The 22,807-nt window shown below is 34.5% G+C and overlaps 3 protein-coding genes across 7 annotated transcripts in view; 2 read left to right on the forward strand and 1 right to left on the reverse strand.

Moving 5' to 3' along the window:
* The window catches only part of LOC127850178 (uncharacterized), a 61,508-nt gene that overhangs the window by 450 nt on the left and 38,251 nt on the right, over positions 1–22,807 (forward strand). For 2 of the 5 annotated variants that reach the window (XM_052383001.1, XM_052383005.1), the window contains exon 2: positions 11,077–11,204. The exons of 1 other annotated variant lie outside the window; for it this stretch is intronic. The gene's annotated coding sequence lies outside the window, so the exon portion shown is untranslated. Of the gene's footprint in view, positions 1–4,912; positions 5,073–11,076; positions 11,205–22,807 lie in introns of those variants that run through there. 2 more of the 5 variants (XM_052383004.1, XM_052383003.1) reach the window with 2 other exon arrangements.
* LOC127850182 (ATP-dependent DNA helicase RecQ-like) lies at positions 13,204–16,139 on the forward strand. Its single transcript, XM_052383009.1, has 2 exons — positions 13,204–14,556; positions 15,041–16,139. The coding sequence occupies exons 1-2, from the start codon at positions 14,432–14,434 to the stop codon at positions 15,945–15,947; spliced, it is 1,032 nt and encodes a 343-aa protein (XP_052238969.1). The 5' UTR covers positions 13,204–14,431; the 3' UTR covers positions 15,948–16,139.
* Positions 17,021–22,800, reverse strand: LOC127850180 (uncharacterized). The gene is made up of 4 exons (XM_052383007.1): positions 22,561–22,800; positions 21,256–22,026; positions 19,725–19,846; positions 17,021–19,240 (listed from the first exon to the last, which is right to left on the reverse strand). Exons 1-4 carry the CDS (start codon positions 22,771–22,773, stop codon positions 18,265–18,267), a joined length of 2,082 nt encoding a protein of 693 aa, XP_052238967.1. The 5' UTR covers positions 22,774–22,800; the 3' UTR covers positions 17,021–18,264.

Raw genomic sequence — 22,807 nt, forward strand, 5'->3', positions numbered from 1 at the left:
CTGCATAAATGTATACTATGAGTATGTATACTAGGCTATTCTATGGCTATCGTATTTGATTTTGCGCTGGGATATAAAAACAATTTTATATAAAAAAACATGGTGTTGAATCTTGCGTTGATACATTGAGTACCACTAAGTACCAGTGGACATTTATGCACAATACTTTTTTATCCGACGCAATCCGTAATTTAAAAGTGTCTACATTAGACTACTTTCAACATATATTTACAATGAACTTCAATCTCCCTGAGAAAACGTGTATTAGACCATGAGGTCCATGAAGCAGATGCCATACCATAAAGGCATTATCGTAATGAACCCATAGCAAATACATGTAGTGAAAACAGAAAGTAATCACATGCCACTTCTAGGTTTCGGCATCTACAGTAGTATTGATGTATGATTAAACATATCGACACGTAGCAAACATTTCACGTTAAGCACTATTTATTTTTTTAAAGTGTTTATCAGATTTCAGTTACTACCTTTATTTATATGGTGTCAGCTTTTTACCTAATAACTTCTATGAATTGTATGTTATATTTACAAGTACAACGCCATTGAATATGCTCGCATAAAAATAGGCGTTTAATCAAATAAATCAGTTTCAGTTTAAGCACTGCTTTTCTTGCTCAGTTTCAGTAGAGTGATAGCTTTTGTAACGATCATTTAACCCATTTATGCCCAGTGGACTCTCCCATCCTTCTATATTGGATCAATGTATTTCCAAAATTAGGGATGTCTAGTATATTTATTTCTATATTTAGAATATTACTTTCTATAATTCCTTTAAGCAAACAGCGTAGACCCAGATGAGACGCCGCATCATGCGGCGTCTCATCTGGGTCTACGCTGTTTGCAATGTCCTTTTTTCAGGACGCTAGGCATGACTGGGTTAAACTGTTATCGAGAGAAGAAAACGCAGACACACAAACTGGAGTTCCTAAACAAACAATTTTCAAACATAGTTTATAAAGTGATACGTGTTTCGTGTATAAAATGAGCCATAAACAAGTATGACATTTATGTATTAAAAGTTAAACATTAATTGTTGAAAACACTGGTTCAGATTATTCATTTTAGATATACATATGTAAAATACATGTTTTATTTTCCGATATGTCTTAAAGGATCTTTTCACGTTTGGGTAAATTGACAAAATTGAAAAAAGTTGTTTCAGATTCGCAAATTTTCGTTTTAGTTATGAAATTTGTGAGGAAACAGTAATACTGAACATTTACCATGCTCTAAAATAACCATTATATGCATCTTTTGACGATTAAAAACCCAACAAGAATTATCTTTAAAAAAGATATACGGCGTTGATTGTGGTTGGAGTTTATGGAAGGTAAAGATTTAAATGAATGAGATCAAGGATAGCTAATATCTTTTTCTGTGCAGTTTTTAGCTGCATCAAACGCAGTACGGGATGTTACGCGGAGTTTTCGCGGCTTATTTTACATTATTACATATTGCTGGTCATAAACCTATAGATACAAAAAAGAAAACCAAAGTCAACCGGCCACACGCGAAGTCTCCGTACATATTTTAAATATGTATACGCGCGTTCTTCGAACAAACCTGTTTGAGTGGTTTATCGGGAATTGCTACTTGTATTTGATTCGATTATTAACAGTATCGAGAATCATCGCGCTCATACTTAATACATTAGTCAATATGCTGCAATAATACATTAGTAAATATGATGGAATAATTCTTGTTAATTAATTAAAAATAATATTTATCATGGTATTGTTGAAAACACATTAAGAATCTATTATTGACATGCCATAAAATAATATCGCTGGATATCTTCATTTCACATCTTTCTGGTGGTAAAGAAAATTCCGGTTCACCTAGTTCACGCTATAGCGTCTTTATTATATAACTATTATATAACTGACCGCGAACTCCGAACAGCACAGAAGGTCTGACCTGTATATAAACTCTGACATTCAAACACACTAACCGCGAACTGACCCCTTATACCTCGCGGGTTGAAATGCAACACATTAAAGTGAGGCATCGCTTCCACTGCTCTTTATACTTTTACATATAACATGTTGACAGGAATATGGAAGTCAGTACTAAATATGAGAACATGGCCTTTAAGTACACAACGTTCTCGCGCTGAAAATCCTCTGAAAATAAAAGATGTACGCACAAACTGTATTGATGTCGAGATTGAGTGTAAAACTGTTCTATCTATAAAGCCTTTTTATTAGAGATAAAACTGTTTCATGCTAAACACGCAGTAAAACAGTGTTACAAAGACGCGGACATGTTTCCAATGTTCTAGTGGTATTATCAAATCAGCCAATGCAGTCAATGAAGTGTATTCATCTGTACTTGGCCGCGGGAAGTTTTATTTGAATTCTATTAGACGCTAACAAAGGTCAGGCTAAGGTGAAAAGCTGGCGTATGCAGCTGACGCCGAAAAAATTATAAAGCTTTGCAACTCGAAACGAATTAATAATTTGGAGAGTTCTGTTGTTATATTTTGTGAAACTACTAAGATTGCTTATATAAAGTATAATATACGCCTGACATTGTATCTGGAAGGATGGCCGAGTGGTCTTAGAGGTAGAATTTTTACTCCATAACTCCAGGGGTCAGTGGTTCGAGCCCTGCTGAGGGTTACCTTTTTTTCTTTTTTTTTTTAAATTGTAAAATTGATTTTTTACTGGAGCTTTTTATATCAAATGTTAACATTTATCAATATAAAGCATTTAATGACAAACTTCAAAACATGCCAAAATCTGTGAAAAGGCCCCTTTAATAATTGAATGATAGTCATCTATGATGAGCTTGGTATCTGCATGTGGTTGAGGGGGCTTGTTGACCGCATTTCATTTAAAGACACTTAATAATTAAGATAGAACGCCTAGTAATTCATAGTGCTGCAACAATACGCCAAAAACCGTATTGCAATATATTGTCAGTTCAAAAACCCGTATTGCAATTTATCGCAATATATTGCTAACTTGTACCAAAATTATAACTTGCCAATTACCCGATGATCCCGTATATTCCAGATTTAAAGCAAATTCTGGTATATATTTACTATAAATGTGCTCAAGAATAACAAGAAACACAAACATTCGCAAATTTTCTTAAGTATCAAATACATTTTGGCATTCGTTACTATTTAAAGATGTGATGAAATAACGTCCAACCGGGGCGTTTTTTTCCACTGAACACGCGTAATTCACCTGGCGTGATGTTCCCGTTTTTAAACAACACAAAATACACCCATACTTTCCATGCGACGTTCTACATGTCTTTCGCGCGCTTTTTATTGAGACAAAGGTCATAAAGCACGTTTTATTTGACGCTTGAATTTTTTATTGTCGCATTAGCATTAAAATTTGGAAGCATATTTCCGAAATTCGGACTACAAATTTAATAATGCTCAATTCAGAATCGAACGAAACATTTACAGCTGTGCGCAATTAATTCAACGATAATCTGTTCAAAAGCATCGAACGAATGCTCCGATGTAACAACGCTACTCCGTATTATACACTTTCAGAATGCTGATTTTACGAAAAAAAATATTTACACTGCTTTGTTTTGTTTACCTTGTTATCATTATTTCGGATGGCTTTTCTGGACGAAATGTGAATGATTTTTTGTAAAATTTTCGTACCGGTATGATGAAAATCGTATCGCAATACAATATGCCGATTGCGTATTGCGATATTTACCGATATACCGGTATATTGTTGCAGCACTAGTAATTCATTAGGCAGCAGAAATTCACACTAAAAAGGCATTATCGTAATATAACATAGCATTTATGAGCATTAGTCAAAATAATAAGACGTAATACGTCGATGTATATCGACCTCATATTTATAGGAGTATAATGTGCATATGTTTATGAAGCGAAAGTAATCACATGCCGCTGTAATTATTCAGCATATGAAGCAGTCTTGATGTTAAGATTTCACATCTCCACACGGGCCCAGGCCCCTGCTTCGACTTATCTTGTTCAATTTCAGCAATAATGATAGCTGTTGTAACGGTTATTTAAAATGCTATCGAGAGATGACAAAGTAAACGCGTTAAGTGGATTTCCTTAACAAACGCTTTCACTATAATTTATAAATTATGAAGTGTTTCCTGTATGATATGGGCTATTAACGAGCACGACATAGTTACGTTCAGGCTAAGTAAAAGCTAAAAGTTTATATTTGGAAAAAAAAACTGGTTCTCACACGCAAGTTTCTTTAATTTCACTGTAGGTTATTCACTTTAGATAAACATATGTCAAACACATGTATTATTTTCCGAGGTGTCGAAATACTTTTATGATATTCATCTCTAGTAAGCTTGTTATCTTCATGAGGTTGAACATGGCTTGTTGACGGCGTTGCAATTATAGACACGTAATCATTTAGATAAAACGCCTCGTAGTTCATAGCGTAGAAGAAATACACATACTTTCGCCTACAGCAATGAGGTATATTACCCAAACATATTCGAAGATGTAAGGGATAATGTATTAATATTGGTATATGCGCTGCTTTAACACATGGACTCGTATATCAAATACCAACCATTATAAGGCAAACTCTAAAGACAATTATAATAGTTATTTTGGAAATTCAGCGTCGTTCTGGGAATATCGGGCTGAATGCATTTGCGTAAATTGTCGTCCTTGATAAGCTCTTGCAGTCAGCACATGCTATTCAGGGACGACCTTTGCCTTAACTGGATTTTTCTTTAAAAGATACTTCCTTTAAACAAACAATTTAATGAAAGGAAAGTTTCGTCCCTGATTACCCTGTTTTGCCTGCACATGCTTATCCGGGACGACATTTTACGCCCATGCATTCCGCCCGGTAAATCTAGGCTGAGGCTCATATATGTTGCCGTAAGTTGTTAAGAGTATTCGGAATAATATCTTATCAATAGTACACGAGGCTATAAAGTTTGCATACGTAATACATTTGTCTTTATCTACCAAATCATCATGAACTGTAATTATTGTACTATCATATTTAAACGAAGAAGTTTACATGAGATTGATTCATTTGGAATAAGCAAGTTACTAGTATACACATGTAAGTGAAAAGCTGTGCACATGCACATGTGTATTATTATAATGTTAATTGTGCTGTGTTGTGGTTGCTGTGGAATTATTTTCATCAAGTCATTATTGTTGGATATGCTAGTAACTATTATCTCAATTGTTAATCCAGTGCTAAATTGTACGAAAAACGTTATTGTGGTAAAGTAGTGCGTGATTTTTATTTCAAGATAATTTATACATGTCAGCAAGGCTTTGGTAAATGTCATCTCTATAGCAAGTCAGAGTAGCAGTAGTCATATAGTATCTAGTAGGTGTTTTATGTTGTATTTATTTTGTAGTTTGTAGCTAGCCCTTAGTGGAGTTACATGTATGCGTCATCATACGTGGCTGTAACGTCTTTTCGTAAATTCAAGCGACTAGCCGTTCTAACAAAATATTTTTATTTTTATTTATACCAGTATGCATTGTCCGGTGATTTTGTTGAACTATTTTGGTATAAAGTGATTCATTTGTATGCCATATTAATTTGCTATAATATGATTGCTATAATACAATTTTAAAGACATAATTGTAAATACTTGCGCATTATGCAATCATTTTCATGCAAGTAAATATTCAATGCTATTACCCGTCCCCACCTTTTCTTAGCAGGCGGTTTATAACAGTCGAACTTTGCGTCTATACATTTGTGCGAAATGTTTTGTCTGAACCATACTTTTGCCATAAATTGAAATATTTTGAACTTATTTGACACAAATGTCTACCATAAGACAACGGTTCGCATGTAACACTCGTCTCCATGCCACTAAGGCCCAGGTATCTGCCTCAAGATTCCTCTTTTATAATAACCTGGCACACATAAATTGTAAGCCATCATACGAGTTAGACAACATGCCTCGCGTAACAACCTACCTCAAAGTAGAGGTCACACATTTAGGTCAAAGGTCAAAGTTGGCCGTCCAACAGCTTGACAATTATTGTCGCAGCAATAACTTTACCGTATATTGATGGATTTAAAAATCATTCTTAAGTAGTTGTTTCGCGTGTAACACTTTTCTAACTACCTCAAAAGTAAAGATCATTCTAAGACCTTAAAGGGGCCTTTTCACAGATTTTTGAATGTATTGAAGTTTGTTATTAAATCTTTTATATTGATATGTTGGAGCTTAAAGGATCCAGTAAAGAACAAGAATAAAATTAAAGAAAGAAAAAAATACCCTTAAATGGTTTCGAACCACTTACCCCTGGAGTATAAGTATATCGCTTAGACCACTCGGCCATCCTGCTCATACAATGGGCGATGTATTTTATACTATATATAAGCAATCCTCGTAGTATCACAAAACATAACGACAAAAACAGAACTCACCGAATTTATCAATTGTTTCGCGTTGCAACGCTTTATAATTATCAGGGTTTTTTTAATCGTCAAAAGATGCATATAATGGATATTTTAGTGCATAGCAAATGTTTAGTATTACTGTTTCTTCACACATATCATTACTACAGCGAAAATTTGCGATTCTGCAACACTTTTTTTCAATTTTGTCAATTAACTAAAATTTTAGATCAATTATTCCAAACAAAACAGCAGGTCCGCACTGTGCCATCATGCTATTTTAAGATAACTTAATAATGACTTCCATGACGTGACGGCAGGCGTTACGTGTGTAAAATATGTCGCCCTACCTCTGAAGTCAAGGTCACACGCAGATGTGAAAGGTCAAATGCAGCTATACACAACTTGTCTGGGGCGTAACGTGGTCAGTCATCATACAGTTTTCACATAACTTCCTTCACGTCAATGACCGATTTATAAAGTCTGAGTGTCGCGTGAATCATCTGTCTCATACTCTCCAAGGTCAGAGTCACACTTGAAGGTTTAAAGTGAACTTTGATCATACAAAGCTTGTTTTTGACGTAAGCGAAGTTTTGAAACGAAACGACAATGTGGGGGACAGCCGTTTCCTATAGACGCATATCTTAATTGTTTGCTTTTTTTATATTCATAGTCGTATAGATAGTCGTCCAATAAGCCTCTTCATGGCGTACTTTTATCACTCGAGATTTTTATTTCGATGATTTTATTATCAAAATTCTAAAGTTGGATTTTCGGACAGCGCATGCATTAGGCAATGCATGTCTCGTGCAATCGTTATCATACACCATTTGTTTGTGCCCTTACACAAACAGCCATGCACGTTCTGAGATATGATAAACTTACGTGGATAGTTCTGCTTGCTGCGTAATAACCGTTCTGTTATCTGCCTTTGGTGCATTGATAATTGGGCCATCATCTGGAGTATTGTATTGGCAAACACACGGGGAATCTCTGGCTTATTCATTGTAATAGTACGTGTATTTATTAACAGACAAGTATAAAATCGATATGCGCGTTAAAAGGCGTGCGCATATCCGCGTCTTTACTACGGTTTCGTGCATTAGACCTTTACGAATCGCATGACAGATCAGTTATATTTCGTAGTCTGTATTGCAATCTATACAATCATTGTAGCAGTAAGTTGTTTTCAAAAGAAATCATATCGGCTGATATAATTTTGAATAGAAAGAAAAAGCACACATTGGTTGTATGACTTCACATTAAAAATATCAAATCCCTTTACAACTGACGCGACAACGTACGTTTTGCATGTTATTAATTTCTTCGGACAATATCATCAAAACATATGTATTGTAATATTATATTTAAAAGAATGCGCGTCCATTCAGTCGATTGCAGACTGGTCGATTGTAAAAGCAGCCAGTTAGTAGAACACAACCTCGTAACGCACGTGCAACACATGCATGGCATGTATCTTACCCAGCCAGAAAAATCCCCGACCACTATGGGGATCGAACCCGGGACCTCCCGGTTCGAAATCAGGAAAACACTCTACCGCGTCGCTATAAAAGCTAGCTCATATAGCAAGGCAGTATAAGTACTCCTTATACCGAACCCTGCTACATGTAAAAAATCACAAATAATGAAATTTAATATTATAACTACGGATGCAACAGGTTACTCAAAATCAAAGCGCTGAAGGCACTGAAGTTGTTCGCTATTGCATAATTCAAGACGCAAACCATTTTTCAAAATTAATCGCAAGTTTGAAATGAACACATACCATTGAAATTTATAAAGAGTGTTTCATAACGCACGGGTCGAGCTTTGTGTGCACTTTTTGTCATCATATTTATTTCATAGAGATAACTTAGACAAAATAACAACAACATGGCTCTTTTGGACGTTCTGAATGCATATAAAGTATGATGAAATGGTAATGAGAACTTAATATAAAGACAATTTGCAATCACCATCATATTAAATCAATATTGTTGGAATATCTCGTACTTATCTCACTAAGAATATAATTTCATGATGAAAGTTCCCTGTACAAAACTTTTGATTTTTGACACCATTTACAAATTCAAAATAAACAATAAGATAATTGATGAAAATAAATAAAAATAAATCTACGAGCAATACCTTTTACTCAACAAATTGGGTAGTCATAAAAACAGCCCTGTTGACCCGTACTTGTTTGTTTATGCATTACTTGTTACCCGAGCAGTTCACACGGTGTCAACAACTCTGACCTAAACATAGGTATAGAGCACTAATGCGCTTTTTCGGCGAAGCTGTTTTACTCAGCTTTTCATATTACTGACTTTTACATAACGCCAACAGACACGCATGAATATTTTCGAATATTTCATAGGCTGATTCGAGATAAAACCTCTGAACTTTGGCTGCATCACTGTGTCTGTGCTCAGTGCAAAGGATGTAGCACTGTCCAGTGTAAGGAATTCCGGACTACCGGTGCTCTCTGTATGTTCAAACGACACAAATTGTGGCCCAGTTAAAATTACGCGTTAAAATCCATCTTGCAGAATTTCAGTTTTGCTTTCAAGATGAGAAAACAATCATTACCGAAATAGTATAGTGTCACGATAAGAGGAAATCGTTTAATTATCCAACCACAATGTTTGCCGTACTTGGTCAGCACGTCTGTAAATCGTCCCTGAACGTCTGGATAGGCTGCCATTATTAACAAGTTTGCCATTTTGATTTCAATTTTGTATCAAAAAGCATTGTGCTCAAATGTGCCATTTACAATTTGCAATTAGAGTTTTAATGACCCTCGTCATGAGAAAATGGGTCTTATTCCATATACGCCCATCATATTTATAGCCCACTCAGCCTGCGCATCTCTCAGTCTGGTCAGGAGATACATAATCATATCATAACATAGTGAGTGAATTTATAGCGAACAGCATCGCCTCTGACCTGACTGCGCAAATGCACATGTTGTGTTTAACAAACGCTGACAGAAACGCATAAGACCCATTTTCGCATGACGCGGCTATGAACGTGTGATTTAAATGTGTCGAAAGAAAACTGAGTTTAAATAAAATACTAATATACTTTTTTCGATAGTGAAGAAATATACTCATAATAAGGCATGTGAGGACACATATAATGTGCACTCCCGTAGTATATTGTTTATCAACTTACACCAAAGACCTATAGAATACATTATATTCTATAGGTCTTTGCTTACACTAATGTGTGGTTTGACAATGCTAACATACATTTCACGCGTTGAATATGCAACTTACAAGTGAACAAACCCACACAATAGTTAAACTTTTTTTCATTTTATTTATTTATTAAGAAAAGTATTTTGCAAACTTTATTTCCAAGTCTGCATATACGCCGACTACATTTTAAAAAGATAGTTCCTGTTATATTTAGTTTTTTTCGGTTTTAGCGATTATAAAGCATTTTTGAAGTTGTCTAAAGTATGCCTGTAGTAATTGATGAACTCATGTCCAAAGTTTTATCGATTGAGAACTGTGAATATAAACAAGCTTAACCTTCTACTAACCTTTAACTAATGCGTTGCTAGCACTCGTAAATACAAAAGATCGCCGCTATCTGTTGATAAAAAAAGAACGTTCCCCGGAAATTCCCGCTGTAGAAGCATGAACTTGGTTACGAAACAGACCATTCGAATTATTATTATAATTAATTGTTTTTTATATTCGGTTTAAGCGAGTATGAAGCATTTTTGTTGTTTGTTGTCTATCGTATCGCTTAAGTTATTGTTGAACTCATGTTCAACGTTATATAAATTTAGAATATAAACAAGCGTAACTATTTGCGTTGTTTTCCCGAATCTATTAATAGCCTCATATTGGGAATGACCTGTACTACGTCATTGAGGTGTATGTGAGAACAAGGAACGACAACTCTGCGGGGAGATTGCCGTGCAATTGGACTCTCCCTTGTTTATCAGCAGCCACATCTATTAATAGCCTCAGATTATGAATGAGCTGAGGAAAAATTCTACGCCATGAAGACGCAGAAAAAGTGGACTATTTTAATCATTCATAAACAATCTCCTCCGCGACACGTATAATACTAATCATTGTTTATTGATTCTTTTCTATATAAGCTCCGTTCGAAACTATTACATTTAACACGATATTCATATAATGTTTCCATTTGTGAATGAATATAGTTGAAGAACTCAAACCTGTTGCAAAAATTATACAACTCTTTCTCGCGCGGATTCGTCGTGTGTGGCAGGTAGTAGGCTCTCCGTAGATAAGGCGAACCGACTTGAAATTTTGAGTAACAACATTAGCTGGTCGCTACGCGCCCAACTAAAAACTAATCGGTTAACCTCATATTAAACCCGGCCGAAGGCATAAGGATATGACTATCGCGTTGTCAGTCCGTCATTCAGTCCTTCCGACTGTCACAAACTTTCCAGCGCTATATCTCGTAAACTACTGAAGCTTTCAAAATAAAACTTCGTATGTGTATAGGTGTCAATGAGGCAAATTGCCATGCACAATAAGCATTACCTTACACTTTCTTAATTTCCCTTTGTTGTCTTTGAAAAATGTTACTTTTGAGGGTTGAAAAAACTATACTAGACGTTAACATGAGGCTCCGTGTGTGTGCATATATCATTGCGAAGAAATGTCATGCATACAAAACAATACCTCTACATTTTGTTTTACAGTAGTGACCCTGTTTATCCATCTGAACTCATCAAGAAATACAATTTATTCGGCAGTGGGGAGATATCAATTCAACGAATTAGCTTGTTTCAACTAGTAAATTGTCCAGTACTGAACAACTTTAAAGCGGGTATGTACGATTTTTTTATATGTGTTTAATTGTAATATATTGATAAAATATGTTACAATAACATAAAATGGGAAAGAAAAATTATACATTAAAGCCGAATTTCATAAAATGCAGCAAAGACAAATTAGCGCCCCGAGCCGATTGTGACGTACATATTTTCCTACAATAACCGAAGCATTCGTCTTTGTATTAGATCGGAGTTAGTGTTCGTGTGTCGTATGAATAGATATCGTTGCAGGAATTCAAATTAACCGTTAAACTAAGTTTAGATTCACATCGTACATGTATGGTATACATGCTGGCGAATTCGGCTGTACAGCCGTTTTCAATTTCAGAATTAAATATCTGGCTTATTTCGCATTTTTCGACACATGTTCTTCTTAACTTTTTTTTAAAATTTATATTGAAATATATATATAATAATTTTTTACACATTTTATATAAATTCATAAATATTTTACAAAATCGTATATACCCGCTTTAAAATGTAGTTTCAAACATGTCATATTGAACGTACATGAACATGAAACGAAAGCGATGTATGATCTTATGTGTTGGTTACATATGCGGCCCTATCATGTTTCAAGATAAAAAGGTATTATTAGTAACGCATTTAATGTAATGCATTCGCCTTTCTAAGTTAGACTTTGGATGTAATTATCCTCTGTAAAAGCATATGGAATAGACATTAACAAATCGATAATGTTTATTACCATTATCATTTTAAGGGGCGGCTTATGTTCGCGCCGTTTCGCTCACAGCAATGTTTGTATTTTTGTGTAATTCGCTCTTTCCGTTTAGTATTCTTATGATTGAAACGTACTTGATTTAAAAAGCTTGCTGTTTCTTTCTATTCCATGTCGACGTTAATTGTTTTTTGCGATTAAAGAAGTTTCAATATTCTCTTTTTTACTAAATTAACTTATGGTAGTGTTGGCATCGTTGATGGCGAAAATAACCAATAAAAATATTATTTATTAAAGGGATCTTTTCACGCTTTGGTAAATTGACAAAATTGAAAAAAGTTGTTTCAGATTCGCAAATTTTCGTTTTAGTTATGATATTTGTGAGGAAACAGTAATACTGAACATTTACCATGGTCTAATATAGCCATTATATGCATCTTTTGACGATTTTAAAACCTAAAAATTATAAAGCGTTGCAACGCGAAACGATTGAATAATTTGGAGAGTTCTGTTTTTGTCGTTAAATTTTGTGAAACTACGAAGATTGCTTATATAAGGTATAAAATACGACAATTATGTGTACTTGGCGGAATAGCTCAGTAGGCTAAAGCGTTTTTACTTCAGGACTCTGGCAGGACTCCAGGGGTCACTGGTTCGAAACCTGCTCCGGGCAATGTTCTTTTCCTTTTTTTAATTTTATTCTTGATTTTTTACTGGAGCTTTTACGATCCAATGTTTACATTTATCAATATAAAGCATTTAATGAATAAGTTAAAAAATGCCAAAATCTGTGAAAAGGCCCCTTTAAAATAGAGTATACGATGTAAACTGGATAAGATTGCAACATAATCTTGATACAATTTGTATTTTGAAATAATTGATTTTGGCGAGCAACCCGTTTTTTATATTTGTTAACGAAACACTAAATATGCAGACCAAAGTCTCAATACATGAGTATATGGTTGAAGAATCCATAACAGGGTGTTATTAAGTATTGTTCTGATCTGTTCTGATTTTAACGCGATTGAAATAAACGTGTCAATTATCTTAAATAGCCTCCGATCTCCACTGATCACACGTTAAATATTTTTGGCGCGGAAAAGAAAGAGATACTGCCAATTAACAAAACGTAGTCTTTGTTTGTAAATGTGTTTTTGACACGTTATTGATTTCCTTTGTCAGCGTGGCTTGTTTTTTTAAGAAGACGAAAGCGTAAATTGGCAATATGTCGAGAAATAGTTTTTCTAAATTTATTTCATGGCATATCAATTTTGTTTATTAAAAAAACGCTTTAGGTAAACCTTTAAATAATTGAAAACGGTAAATCGATCGTTCAGCAGGTTAATTTGTTTTTATGTTACATATAATCTAATTATAAATAACTGATCACTATTTTAATTATAAATAACTGTTGTGACGAATTGAACATGGCTATAATTAACAAGCTTCAACCCTGTGTAGTTGACGGAAACGTGAATGAATATGTATTCGGGGATAGATGATGGCTTTTCGATCATATAATTGTGTATGTATGTCGTCAGAGCAGTGAGTTGACATAAATAATAAACAATCAATTACAGGTACTTCATTAGTGCAAATTGTATTTATGTGTGTTGTTGCTTGCCTTAAATGAAATATCATCGCCTAGGGTATGGGGCCCTTAAATGTTAATGTAAACAGACGTTGTATATTCACTATGATCTTCATTTTAGCATGATAATGTCCCTTATTGTTCGTAGAAACATGTGGTCCAAGTTTTCGTCATCGTCGGATACCCACGTTCGACCCATTCCGCTACTCTCCATTTATCGACCGTGGGACAATACGAACTGTTTTCACCGTTTTAGGGTGTGTCAAATCCAGTAATTTCATTGGATCCCTCACGGTTTCATGAGGGATCCAATGATATTTTTGACCAATGATACAACTCGTTCTTTAGAGACTTCGGGTTTGTTGTCAAAATGGCGTCGTCCGTAGAAATGGATTCTCGTCGTGCATGCGAATACTTTAAAATTGAGAATTTAAACGACTTTCAGAGTAAAAGTATCTCAAATCTCTTAAATGGGCGCGATGTCTTTTTAAGCACTCGGACAGGTGGAGGGAAAAGCTTGGTGTATCAGATTTATCAATTTATCAAAAGAGAACAGTGCACTGGCTGTCAAGTTGTTGTCGTTACTCCACTTTTGTCAATAATGAAAGAACAATCATCGTCGGATACCCACGTTCGACCCATTCCGCTACTCTCCATTTATCGACCGTGGGACAATACGAACTGTTTTCACCGTTTTAGGGTGTGTCAAATCCAGTAATTTCATTGGATCCCTCACGGTTTCATGAGGGATCCAATGATATTTTTGACCAATGATACAACTCGTTCTTTAGAGACTTCGGGTTTGTTGTCAAAATGGCGTCGTCCGTAGAAATGGATTTTCGTCGTGCATGCGAATACTTTAAGAACAATGTGAATACCTGACTTCCCTCGGATTCAAAGCTACGTTTATCGGACGAGATCCTAATGAAGAATCAGATATTTTATCTGGGATGCATGACTTTATTTATTCTTCCCCGGAGAGTCTTCTTGGCGTTCAAAAGTGGAGGGACATGATGGCGAACAGTACTTCCATTAAACTTATTGTTGTGGATGAGGCTCATACAATAATACAATGGTAATAAGTAATATTAACCTACCTTATTATTGTGTTACAGTGTGAAAAAACCCGCTTAAGTTTGATAATTGTAATATACTGAACAGCTGTGTAGTAATTGTTTAGCGCTTTCAGCTGTGTAGAATTTGTGTAGCACTTTTAGCTGTGTTGTATTTGTATAAGAGACTGCTGCTAAAATATATAAACCAAAGTTATGTTATTAAAACCTCTAAGTGCAGACAGATGTATTATAAAAGAGTTGCATAGTCATTTTAATGTCATTTTGAATATCAATTCTATATTTGATAGTAAGTCTTCGTGTTAGTCAAACTGCATAGGACATGTGACATATTACCAGTATTTGAGCCGGTCTTAATAAAAAACAAATATTGTTGGCTAGTAAATATGTCATATTATTATTATTTCAAAATGAGTCAGGCATGTGATTGAATAAAATATGCATCACAAATAAAGACTTACAAGTTCATGTACTTCTTATTTTTAGGGGAGAGGCAGACAGTGAGCAGGAGAAGGAGCCATTTCGCGAGTGGTTTGGGAAGTTAGGAGAAGTTCGTTCTTTGGTCGAGTGTCCCATCTTATTAATCACTGCCACGGCAAATAAAGCTGCTCGAACTAAAGTGAAACAACTATTTTGTATGCAAAAATGTTTTGAAATTGTTGACAGTCCAGATCGTCCAAATATCAAATTATTCTGTCATAGGTATACGGGAAGCTTGCCTCTTAGTTTAGTGTTCAAGTATTTGGTAACTTCAATCAAAGACAAGAAAGAAAAAAGTGAAAGATACCTTATATTTTGTACATCCATAAAAAATTGCACTGATGTGTATACAATGTTAAGAATGGAACTGGATAAAGACATAAACTATGTGCATATGTATCATTCCCAGACTGCAGAAAATGTCAAGGAGGTTATAAAAAAAGACATGGGACATGATGATGGCTTGATTAGACTGTTAGTGGCAACTAGTGCTGCTGGCATGGGCGTTAATTTTAAAGGGGTAAATCAAGTAATAAACTATGGGGTTCCGAAGAACATGGATACTTTTGTTCAGCAGTTGGGAAGGGCAGGTAGAGATGGAACTCAGGCTATGGCACTTTTATTATATTGTGGCAGACAGTGTAAAGGTATTGATAGTGATATGAAGAATTACATAAGTGATGATTCAAAATGTCGCAGGAATTTGTTATTGAGTGCATATAATACTGATGTTAATAAGGGCCTGCTAAAGCACTTGTGTTGTGATATTTGTGAACAACAATGTGATTGTGGTAGTCCGGACTGTAAATTGTACGCCCATCCTGTTGTTCAAGCTTTGACAGAGGACATATCTGATGTTGAAACAAGCTCTTCTAGTTCAGAAAGTTCCAACAGCTTTAGTGATTTTAGTTAATGGAATGGATATTATTTGTAGACATTTAGGCATTACATTTGTTCATTTTAATCCGTTTTCGGCAATAATATGTGATTAATCAGGTATGTCACCTGACATATACAATGTACTGTAGCAACCTTAACACATTTTAATTGTTTTGGTACATTTTCATATTATTTTTGTTTGAAAGAATAAAATACTTTTTATCAATACACACTTGTTCATAGAAGCATCCATTTGGAATAACTGTACTGATGATATTTTAAGTGGTTTAATTAAAATATTCACCCAAGAACTAAAAAAAAACAATATTTTACATCATGTTGTTTAGGTTTAAAAAAAAAATTATTCAAAAAGGTAATTTGCCAATTTTATCTTTAAATTGGTCATAAAATGATGAAAATTCCCTGTAATTATGATATCAAGCTTTCTGAAAGATTTCTTTGTAAGATACCAATTGTGATATTCAGAAGCAGTGAAATAAAATTCCCAAGTGTATGCTGGGATACTTTAATTCATGTAACTTATTATTAAGCTTTATATACACACATACTTCATAGCACATAGTTGTTAATTTGTTTATCAGGTCCAGGGGACGGTTTCAACAAACATTGTACGACAAATTTAGAATACTATTCATAATATAAAAAAAACATTATTGCAAAACACCAAGGCATATTATTATTTTGCCGTCGGAATATGTTTTGTGTGGATATTTATCATCATCTTGTATATTTCACTCTTCAAATTTTAGTCGTAAATTAAGATTGTCGTACGATCTTTGCTGGAACGACCCCCAGTGTTTAATAAGCTCCTTCTGGAATAATTATCAATATGCATTATAAGCTGCCTTATTATTAAGAACAAGTTACTGTATTACTTTTTGTATAACCAACTTTTAAATATTTGCTATTTTCGCACTTTTCAAAGAATTCTGCGTTTACTTGTTTAATTGTGTTTGTTCAACATGTACTTCAAACAATAAAACCCAAAATACAAATATTAACGATTTATTTGTCTGTTACATGTATAAATTAAATGTTTCACTACATACATGTAAACATTTGAATAACGGAGAAAAAGAATGACAATTTTAACATATAACCACACATGCGTCAATGTAATAAACTTCCAAATTACCACAATAAAATAATTATACAATTTGCATCATTTAATATGCTAACCTTGTTAAGAACCCATCATGAACTGATAGGACATGCCAGTAGTATTGAAATGTGAAACTGTTATAGAAGTAAACTAATACCATTTGATATTGGCAAAAAAATCTTTTAAAGTTACAGCACTGAATTCTGCATTAGCACAACGAATGTCAACACTTCCTGATACAGATACATATAATGCACAATAAAATAAAATATGATGCAGCAAGATAATGGATGAAACATCACAGATAAAAAAATTAGAATCAAGAGTTAAATATGCAATCACGTCACATAACCTGTCACAGAAGTACAGACCGGGCAATCATTCTCAACTTTCCGCATAAAAATGCTAGGGGCATAAACATGTTTGAAATACAAGTCTAACAAGTACGTTTCAAAGCCTAAAGGTTACATTAATAGAGAACAAGAGCACCGTCCAGGGAATGCCAACACTCTGCTGTGGGTGCAGTTTTGAATTTAACAAAAAAAAAATACTTGACCTTTGACCTTGAAGGATGACCTTGACCTTTTACCACTCAAAATGTGCAGCTCCATGAGATACACATCAGAGTTTTACATATTTTACTGTTTTTAAAACAAATTCAAGGCAACAGATAATTTAATTATGCAATATTTTGTATTTTCTACACTGAATCAGGTTTACTTATTTATTCAAAGGTTTAAAAAAAAAATAAAAAAAAAAAAATTTTTTTAGGGGAAAATCATTTTTTGGGGGAAAAATTTCTGTCAGAGGGGAAAAAAATATCTAGGAGAAAGGGCCGAAATTCAGCAGGTCTTTCAGAAGGTAAAAAACCCTGCACATGCATGCCAAATATCAAGTAGCTATCTTCAATATTGCAAAAGTTATTGCGCAATGCACGGTGGACGAGCTGGCTATGACAATACCTCGGGTTTTCTTCGAAAACAGCCGAGCTAATAAAAGACTTGAATTCAGCAAACTCTGCATTGAAATCATACTGTAATAAAACATGCATATGACATGTACATGTACCAGTTAACTTAATACAAATGTTCACCAGAATATTGTCTGACATCAAAATGTTAAGATAAAAGATTTTTCATTATTTGTAACACTGAAAGTCACAATTACTGATTTAGTTAATTTGTCATCACCTAAAAAACTACTAGTGCACAGTGGTTTACTATATGATTTACATAAACATATTTGCAATTCTTTTCTGCTCACCAATCCATGCATGAAGTTCCTCAGCATTAATACCACTCAAAGGTTCTCTAAAATTTTGAAAACTATTCCAGCACACATTTTTTATGGCACCTTTTTGTCTGAGAAACTCAACCATTTTCATAATATCACCACTTTTGTCCGCTTCAGGCCTTGTACTCTTTGACTTTGCTGTTCTGGACGTTCTCATGAGATTCTGCTTGATAGCGTGAATAACTTGTGTTGTCATGCATATCTGTTTCGCTGATTCATATGACTTGTTTGCTCCTTGTGTGTTCAGTTCTCTTTTTATGTTATTGACCTGTATTTCTACTGCATTGTCATTAGGAATGTTGTTGCGAATTCCCCCATTCAAATTAACACTGATATTCCATTTGTATTCAAAACTTTCTCGGAAACCCAGAATTGACAGCGTGTATGTTATCATTCGCCATAACCAAATTTTATACTTAGAGTGTTTCAAAGCAGAATCGTAAAGCCACTCAAAATGGGCATTGCATACTGATCTTGCACCGTCACACATTTTGTACGAATCACATGTGTCCCTAAAAAGAAGAGACATGAATAGGAATTGTCCGACTGCATTATTACAATGTTCATTGGTATTTGCTTGATGGAGCTTCCAATGGTGTTTGTTAGTTAAATGTTTCTTAAACCAAACAAGTGAGGTGAAACATTTTCCACACAAAGCACATTGGTAATGGTCATTTACTCTCATTGCAAAGAGCTTCTGTTCATCAGCGTGTATTGCTTCAAGGTCATTACGTATTCTTGAAATACTTGAATTCTCAGTAACACCAAGATTAAAACAGTCCATAACCTTCTGCGATATTTTTTCTACAAACTCGATATTGTTTTTGTTTGAGCAGCCTTCTTCCATAACATCAAGGCAGGCTGCAACAATGTAGCTGTCTGTAACATCCTCAAGGAACTGCTGATGTGGCCTGCAAAGATAATTAACAATAAGCAAAGTATTCAATTTTGTGGTCAAATTTTCCAACATAAATACCGGGTATATATATAGAAGTTTATTTAACAGCTGGTCTGCCAAAGCAATATATTGTTTTTAGAAAATTATCCATGGAAACATAGAGCAACTTCTAAATCATTTGATATAAATAAAAGAAAAAAAGTATTTGTCTTTAGGTTTTATCTTATAACACAAATTACTATTCATAAAACTATTAAGTTAATTTATTTAATGCCAAGAAACAATCATCTGTAAATGTTGTATTTTTGACAATGGGATTTTCAATTTGACCCCTTAAATTTTTAAACATGGGGTCACATTTAAATACTCATTTCAAATTCTACATAAACCCATGGTGTGCTATTACAAGAGTACACATAGAGCCTCTTTTACATTTTCTGGTATTTAAATTTTAATGTATCGGTTGTTAAAATTGGAATGTTTTCTTGGAAAACTACCGAAATTTTTGCACAACATCGTCTGGTCCTGTCACATCTCTGCGGTTAATCAGGTTGCGTAGCTGGTACATGGAGCCTGTGTCCATAGAGCTGCTTGCCTTGTAGAAGAGCTGATAAATACACTGAAGATACAAAACGATAGAAATAAATGATCTCATGAAAAAGACACAGAACATTGTTGTATAAATATAAGAATTATATTGATAAAAAAATATTGACTTTAGCATAAAAGCACATAAACTACTTTATAAGTCGCACTGTTCATTTCAATTTTCCTTCACTAAAGAGTGTACTGTTGAATACTAGTAACTAATATTTCGAAGGTCGTATCCCCATACTCTGTTGTATGTTTCTTGAAATTCTTTGCAATAGTTGCTTTGAAGCCATATATTTGACCTTTGACCTTGTAGGATGACCTTGACCTTTCACCACTCAAAATGTGCAGCTCCATGAGATACACATGCATGCCAAATATCAAGTTGCTTTCTTCAATATTGCAAAAGTTATTACCAAGGTTAAAGTTTTGGGTCACACACAATGACAGACAGACAGGCAAAAAACAACATGCCCCTGATCATTCGATCTCGGGGCATAAACATAAGACACGAGTATAGTAAAATTACATTTTCAGTTACATGCCCTTGTGAAATGTGTTGTCCTTGTGACAGTTAACATGCATGCAAACCAAAAACCAAATATCTTACAGTTGATAAATTGACCTTAAGAAATATATTAATCTGCATAGGCATGTCTAAGTCGAAAACAACCAAAATTTGATGATTTAAATTGTTTGTCCTTTGTTAAGAAAACTGACCAATGAACATTAAATGTGTTCTTTAAAGCGCAAATAACAAGACTATTGCCAAGCAATGATGTCCCCTACTGGCTCCACCATTGTCAGATTATTTTATTTTTTAAAGTAAAAGTTGCCATAGCAACCAGAATTCTTGACGCAGGAACAATAGGAAATTACATGCATAATCTTCATATTGCCATCTGTCTATGTTTCAAGTTTCATGAAAAAATATATGAAGAACTTTTAAAGTTATCTCAGGATCCAGAAAAGTGTGACAGACAGACTGACGGACGGACAGAGCGCAAACCATAAGTTCCCTCCGGTAAAACCCGTAGGGGACAATAAAACTAAACTATGGCATGGTATTGTTGCTAAATCCAACGTTACTTTTCACACATTATGCTATGCAGAAATAAAGACTCGCTAGTCTCAAAAAGAGACTAGTTTAAACTGACGGTTAAGAAATATTTCTTATTTGATTTTTCTGCTTTTTGTTATTGTTGTTTTTAATTCCTTTGTTTAGAATAATTTTTATATAAGTTTGTTAAAATTGAATATGAATTCAAATAAATATTAAATTTCAAGAGACCAAACACTTGTTTCAAAATAACAGTCCTGGAATTTCATTGGATTTAACCTTCAATACCATATTTACTAACAATAACAACCAACTTACATGCGTCAAAATGAGAACAGTAAAACAAGAACTGTTGAACTCGAAAACGGAAGAGTTACGAGTAGGAAGTTGAACTGCCGGTGGAGACCTTCAGGCCGATGTATCATACCAAACAGTCGATCACGATCAGTGGAGTTGTTCTGCATGGCTTGTTGGGCAGAAAATGCCCTTTCATTTGTGAGTACATCTCCCCCAAATACAACCCTTTGTATTATATTTCCATCTACTACAGGCACAGTCATGTCCTGTACATCTTGTAAAATTTTTATCATCCCTTGAGTTGAATTTTCACTCTCATCTATAAGATTGGTATTCAGAATAACAGACTTTTGTTTTGTGAATTCTAAGAATGGATGTGAAATGTATTCAGGATATGAATCAATCAGAGGTTTAAATACATCAACATACTTCATTAACACACAAGCAACATGGAACTTGAAGTTATGAAGAACACTTTTCATGTTTTCCTCTGACGGAAGCCATTTATATGATGGAATCATTGTCACACATGGTTGTTCTGGAACTGGACCTTCTATGTGTAGGTCTTCATATGTCACCCTTCTTTGTTTCACCATGGTTAAAAACCAATGTAGACTCTTTCTTTGATTGTCCTTTGTCATGTGTGTGGGTGCTATGGTGATATCTAAATTGTCCCCAAGTACTTCAATGGTTTTGTGCCTATTGTCAGACCCATTAAGTTGACCCCGTTCCACAAAACGTGTAATTACTTGGTCGATATTTACCTTCTGTTTCTTCACAAGGTCCTTCCTTTTCTTATGTACACTTGTGTATGACACAACCAAGCCCAAGTCATGCATAATATTTAATCCCTGAAACAGAAATTCATACAACATCAAATTCATGCAGACACACAATCATTATTGTTTGAAATGTTTCTTTCACTTTTAGGTTTTGTAAAATATAGCACCCTAAGAAACCTAACAAGATCCATCAGATAACAAGATCCAATTCTCTCAGTGTTTGATAGTGTAATGGAAGCCATTAAATTGTTGGGCCACATGCCCTTGTGAAGTTGACTTCACTTGAGATACTGATAGTACAGAGGTTTTTCAGATTTCAAATTTGTGAGACGCCCTAGCCTGTTTTTTTGTGAAAATTAGCACGCGATGTTGTCAAAATTTGTGACATGTACGCCAAATCAGTTTACGCTAACAATGCATCTCTAGTGTATTTTTAAATAGCAAAAGAGTACAGCAATAATGATATTACAATACTTAAATAATTTATGATTGAAATTCAGTTCAATTAACAATACATGCAAAATCTATTGATTTGGTGACATACATGTACATTCAAGGCTAGTTCTCGCATTAACTATGGTTTAATTAAAATTGGGTTGATACCTCTTTGTTCAAGCCACAACTGTCTAGCACTAGACCAAGAACGAACTGAAGAAGATTCAGCAGCTGACATCTGGCATACAACATCACACCAACAGCAACAACAAATCGAGCCATGCTTTTTTGCTTTTCACCAATAACACAGCTGATGATAGCTGCTAGAGTTGGAACTTTTGTTCTGATCATTTTGGCTTGATCTTCCCACTTAAAGTTCATTAGATCGTTTTCAGAATTCACTTTAAAGTCACTT

The sequence above is a fragment of the Dreissena polymorpha genome, chromosome 11 (genome assembly GCF_020536995.1).
Source record: "Dreissena polymorpha isolate Duluth1 chromosome 11, UMN_Dpol_1.0, whole genome shotgun sequence".
Classification (NCBI taxonomy): Eukaryota; Metazoa; Mollusca; class Bivalvia; order Myida; family Dreissenidae; genus Dreissena; species Dreissena polymorpha.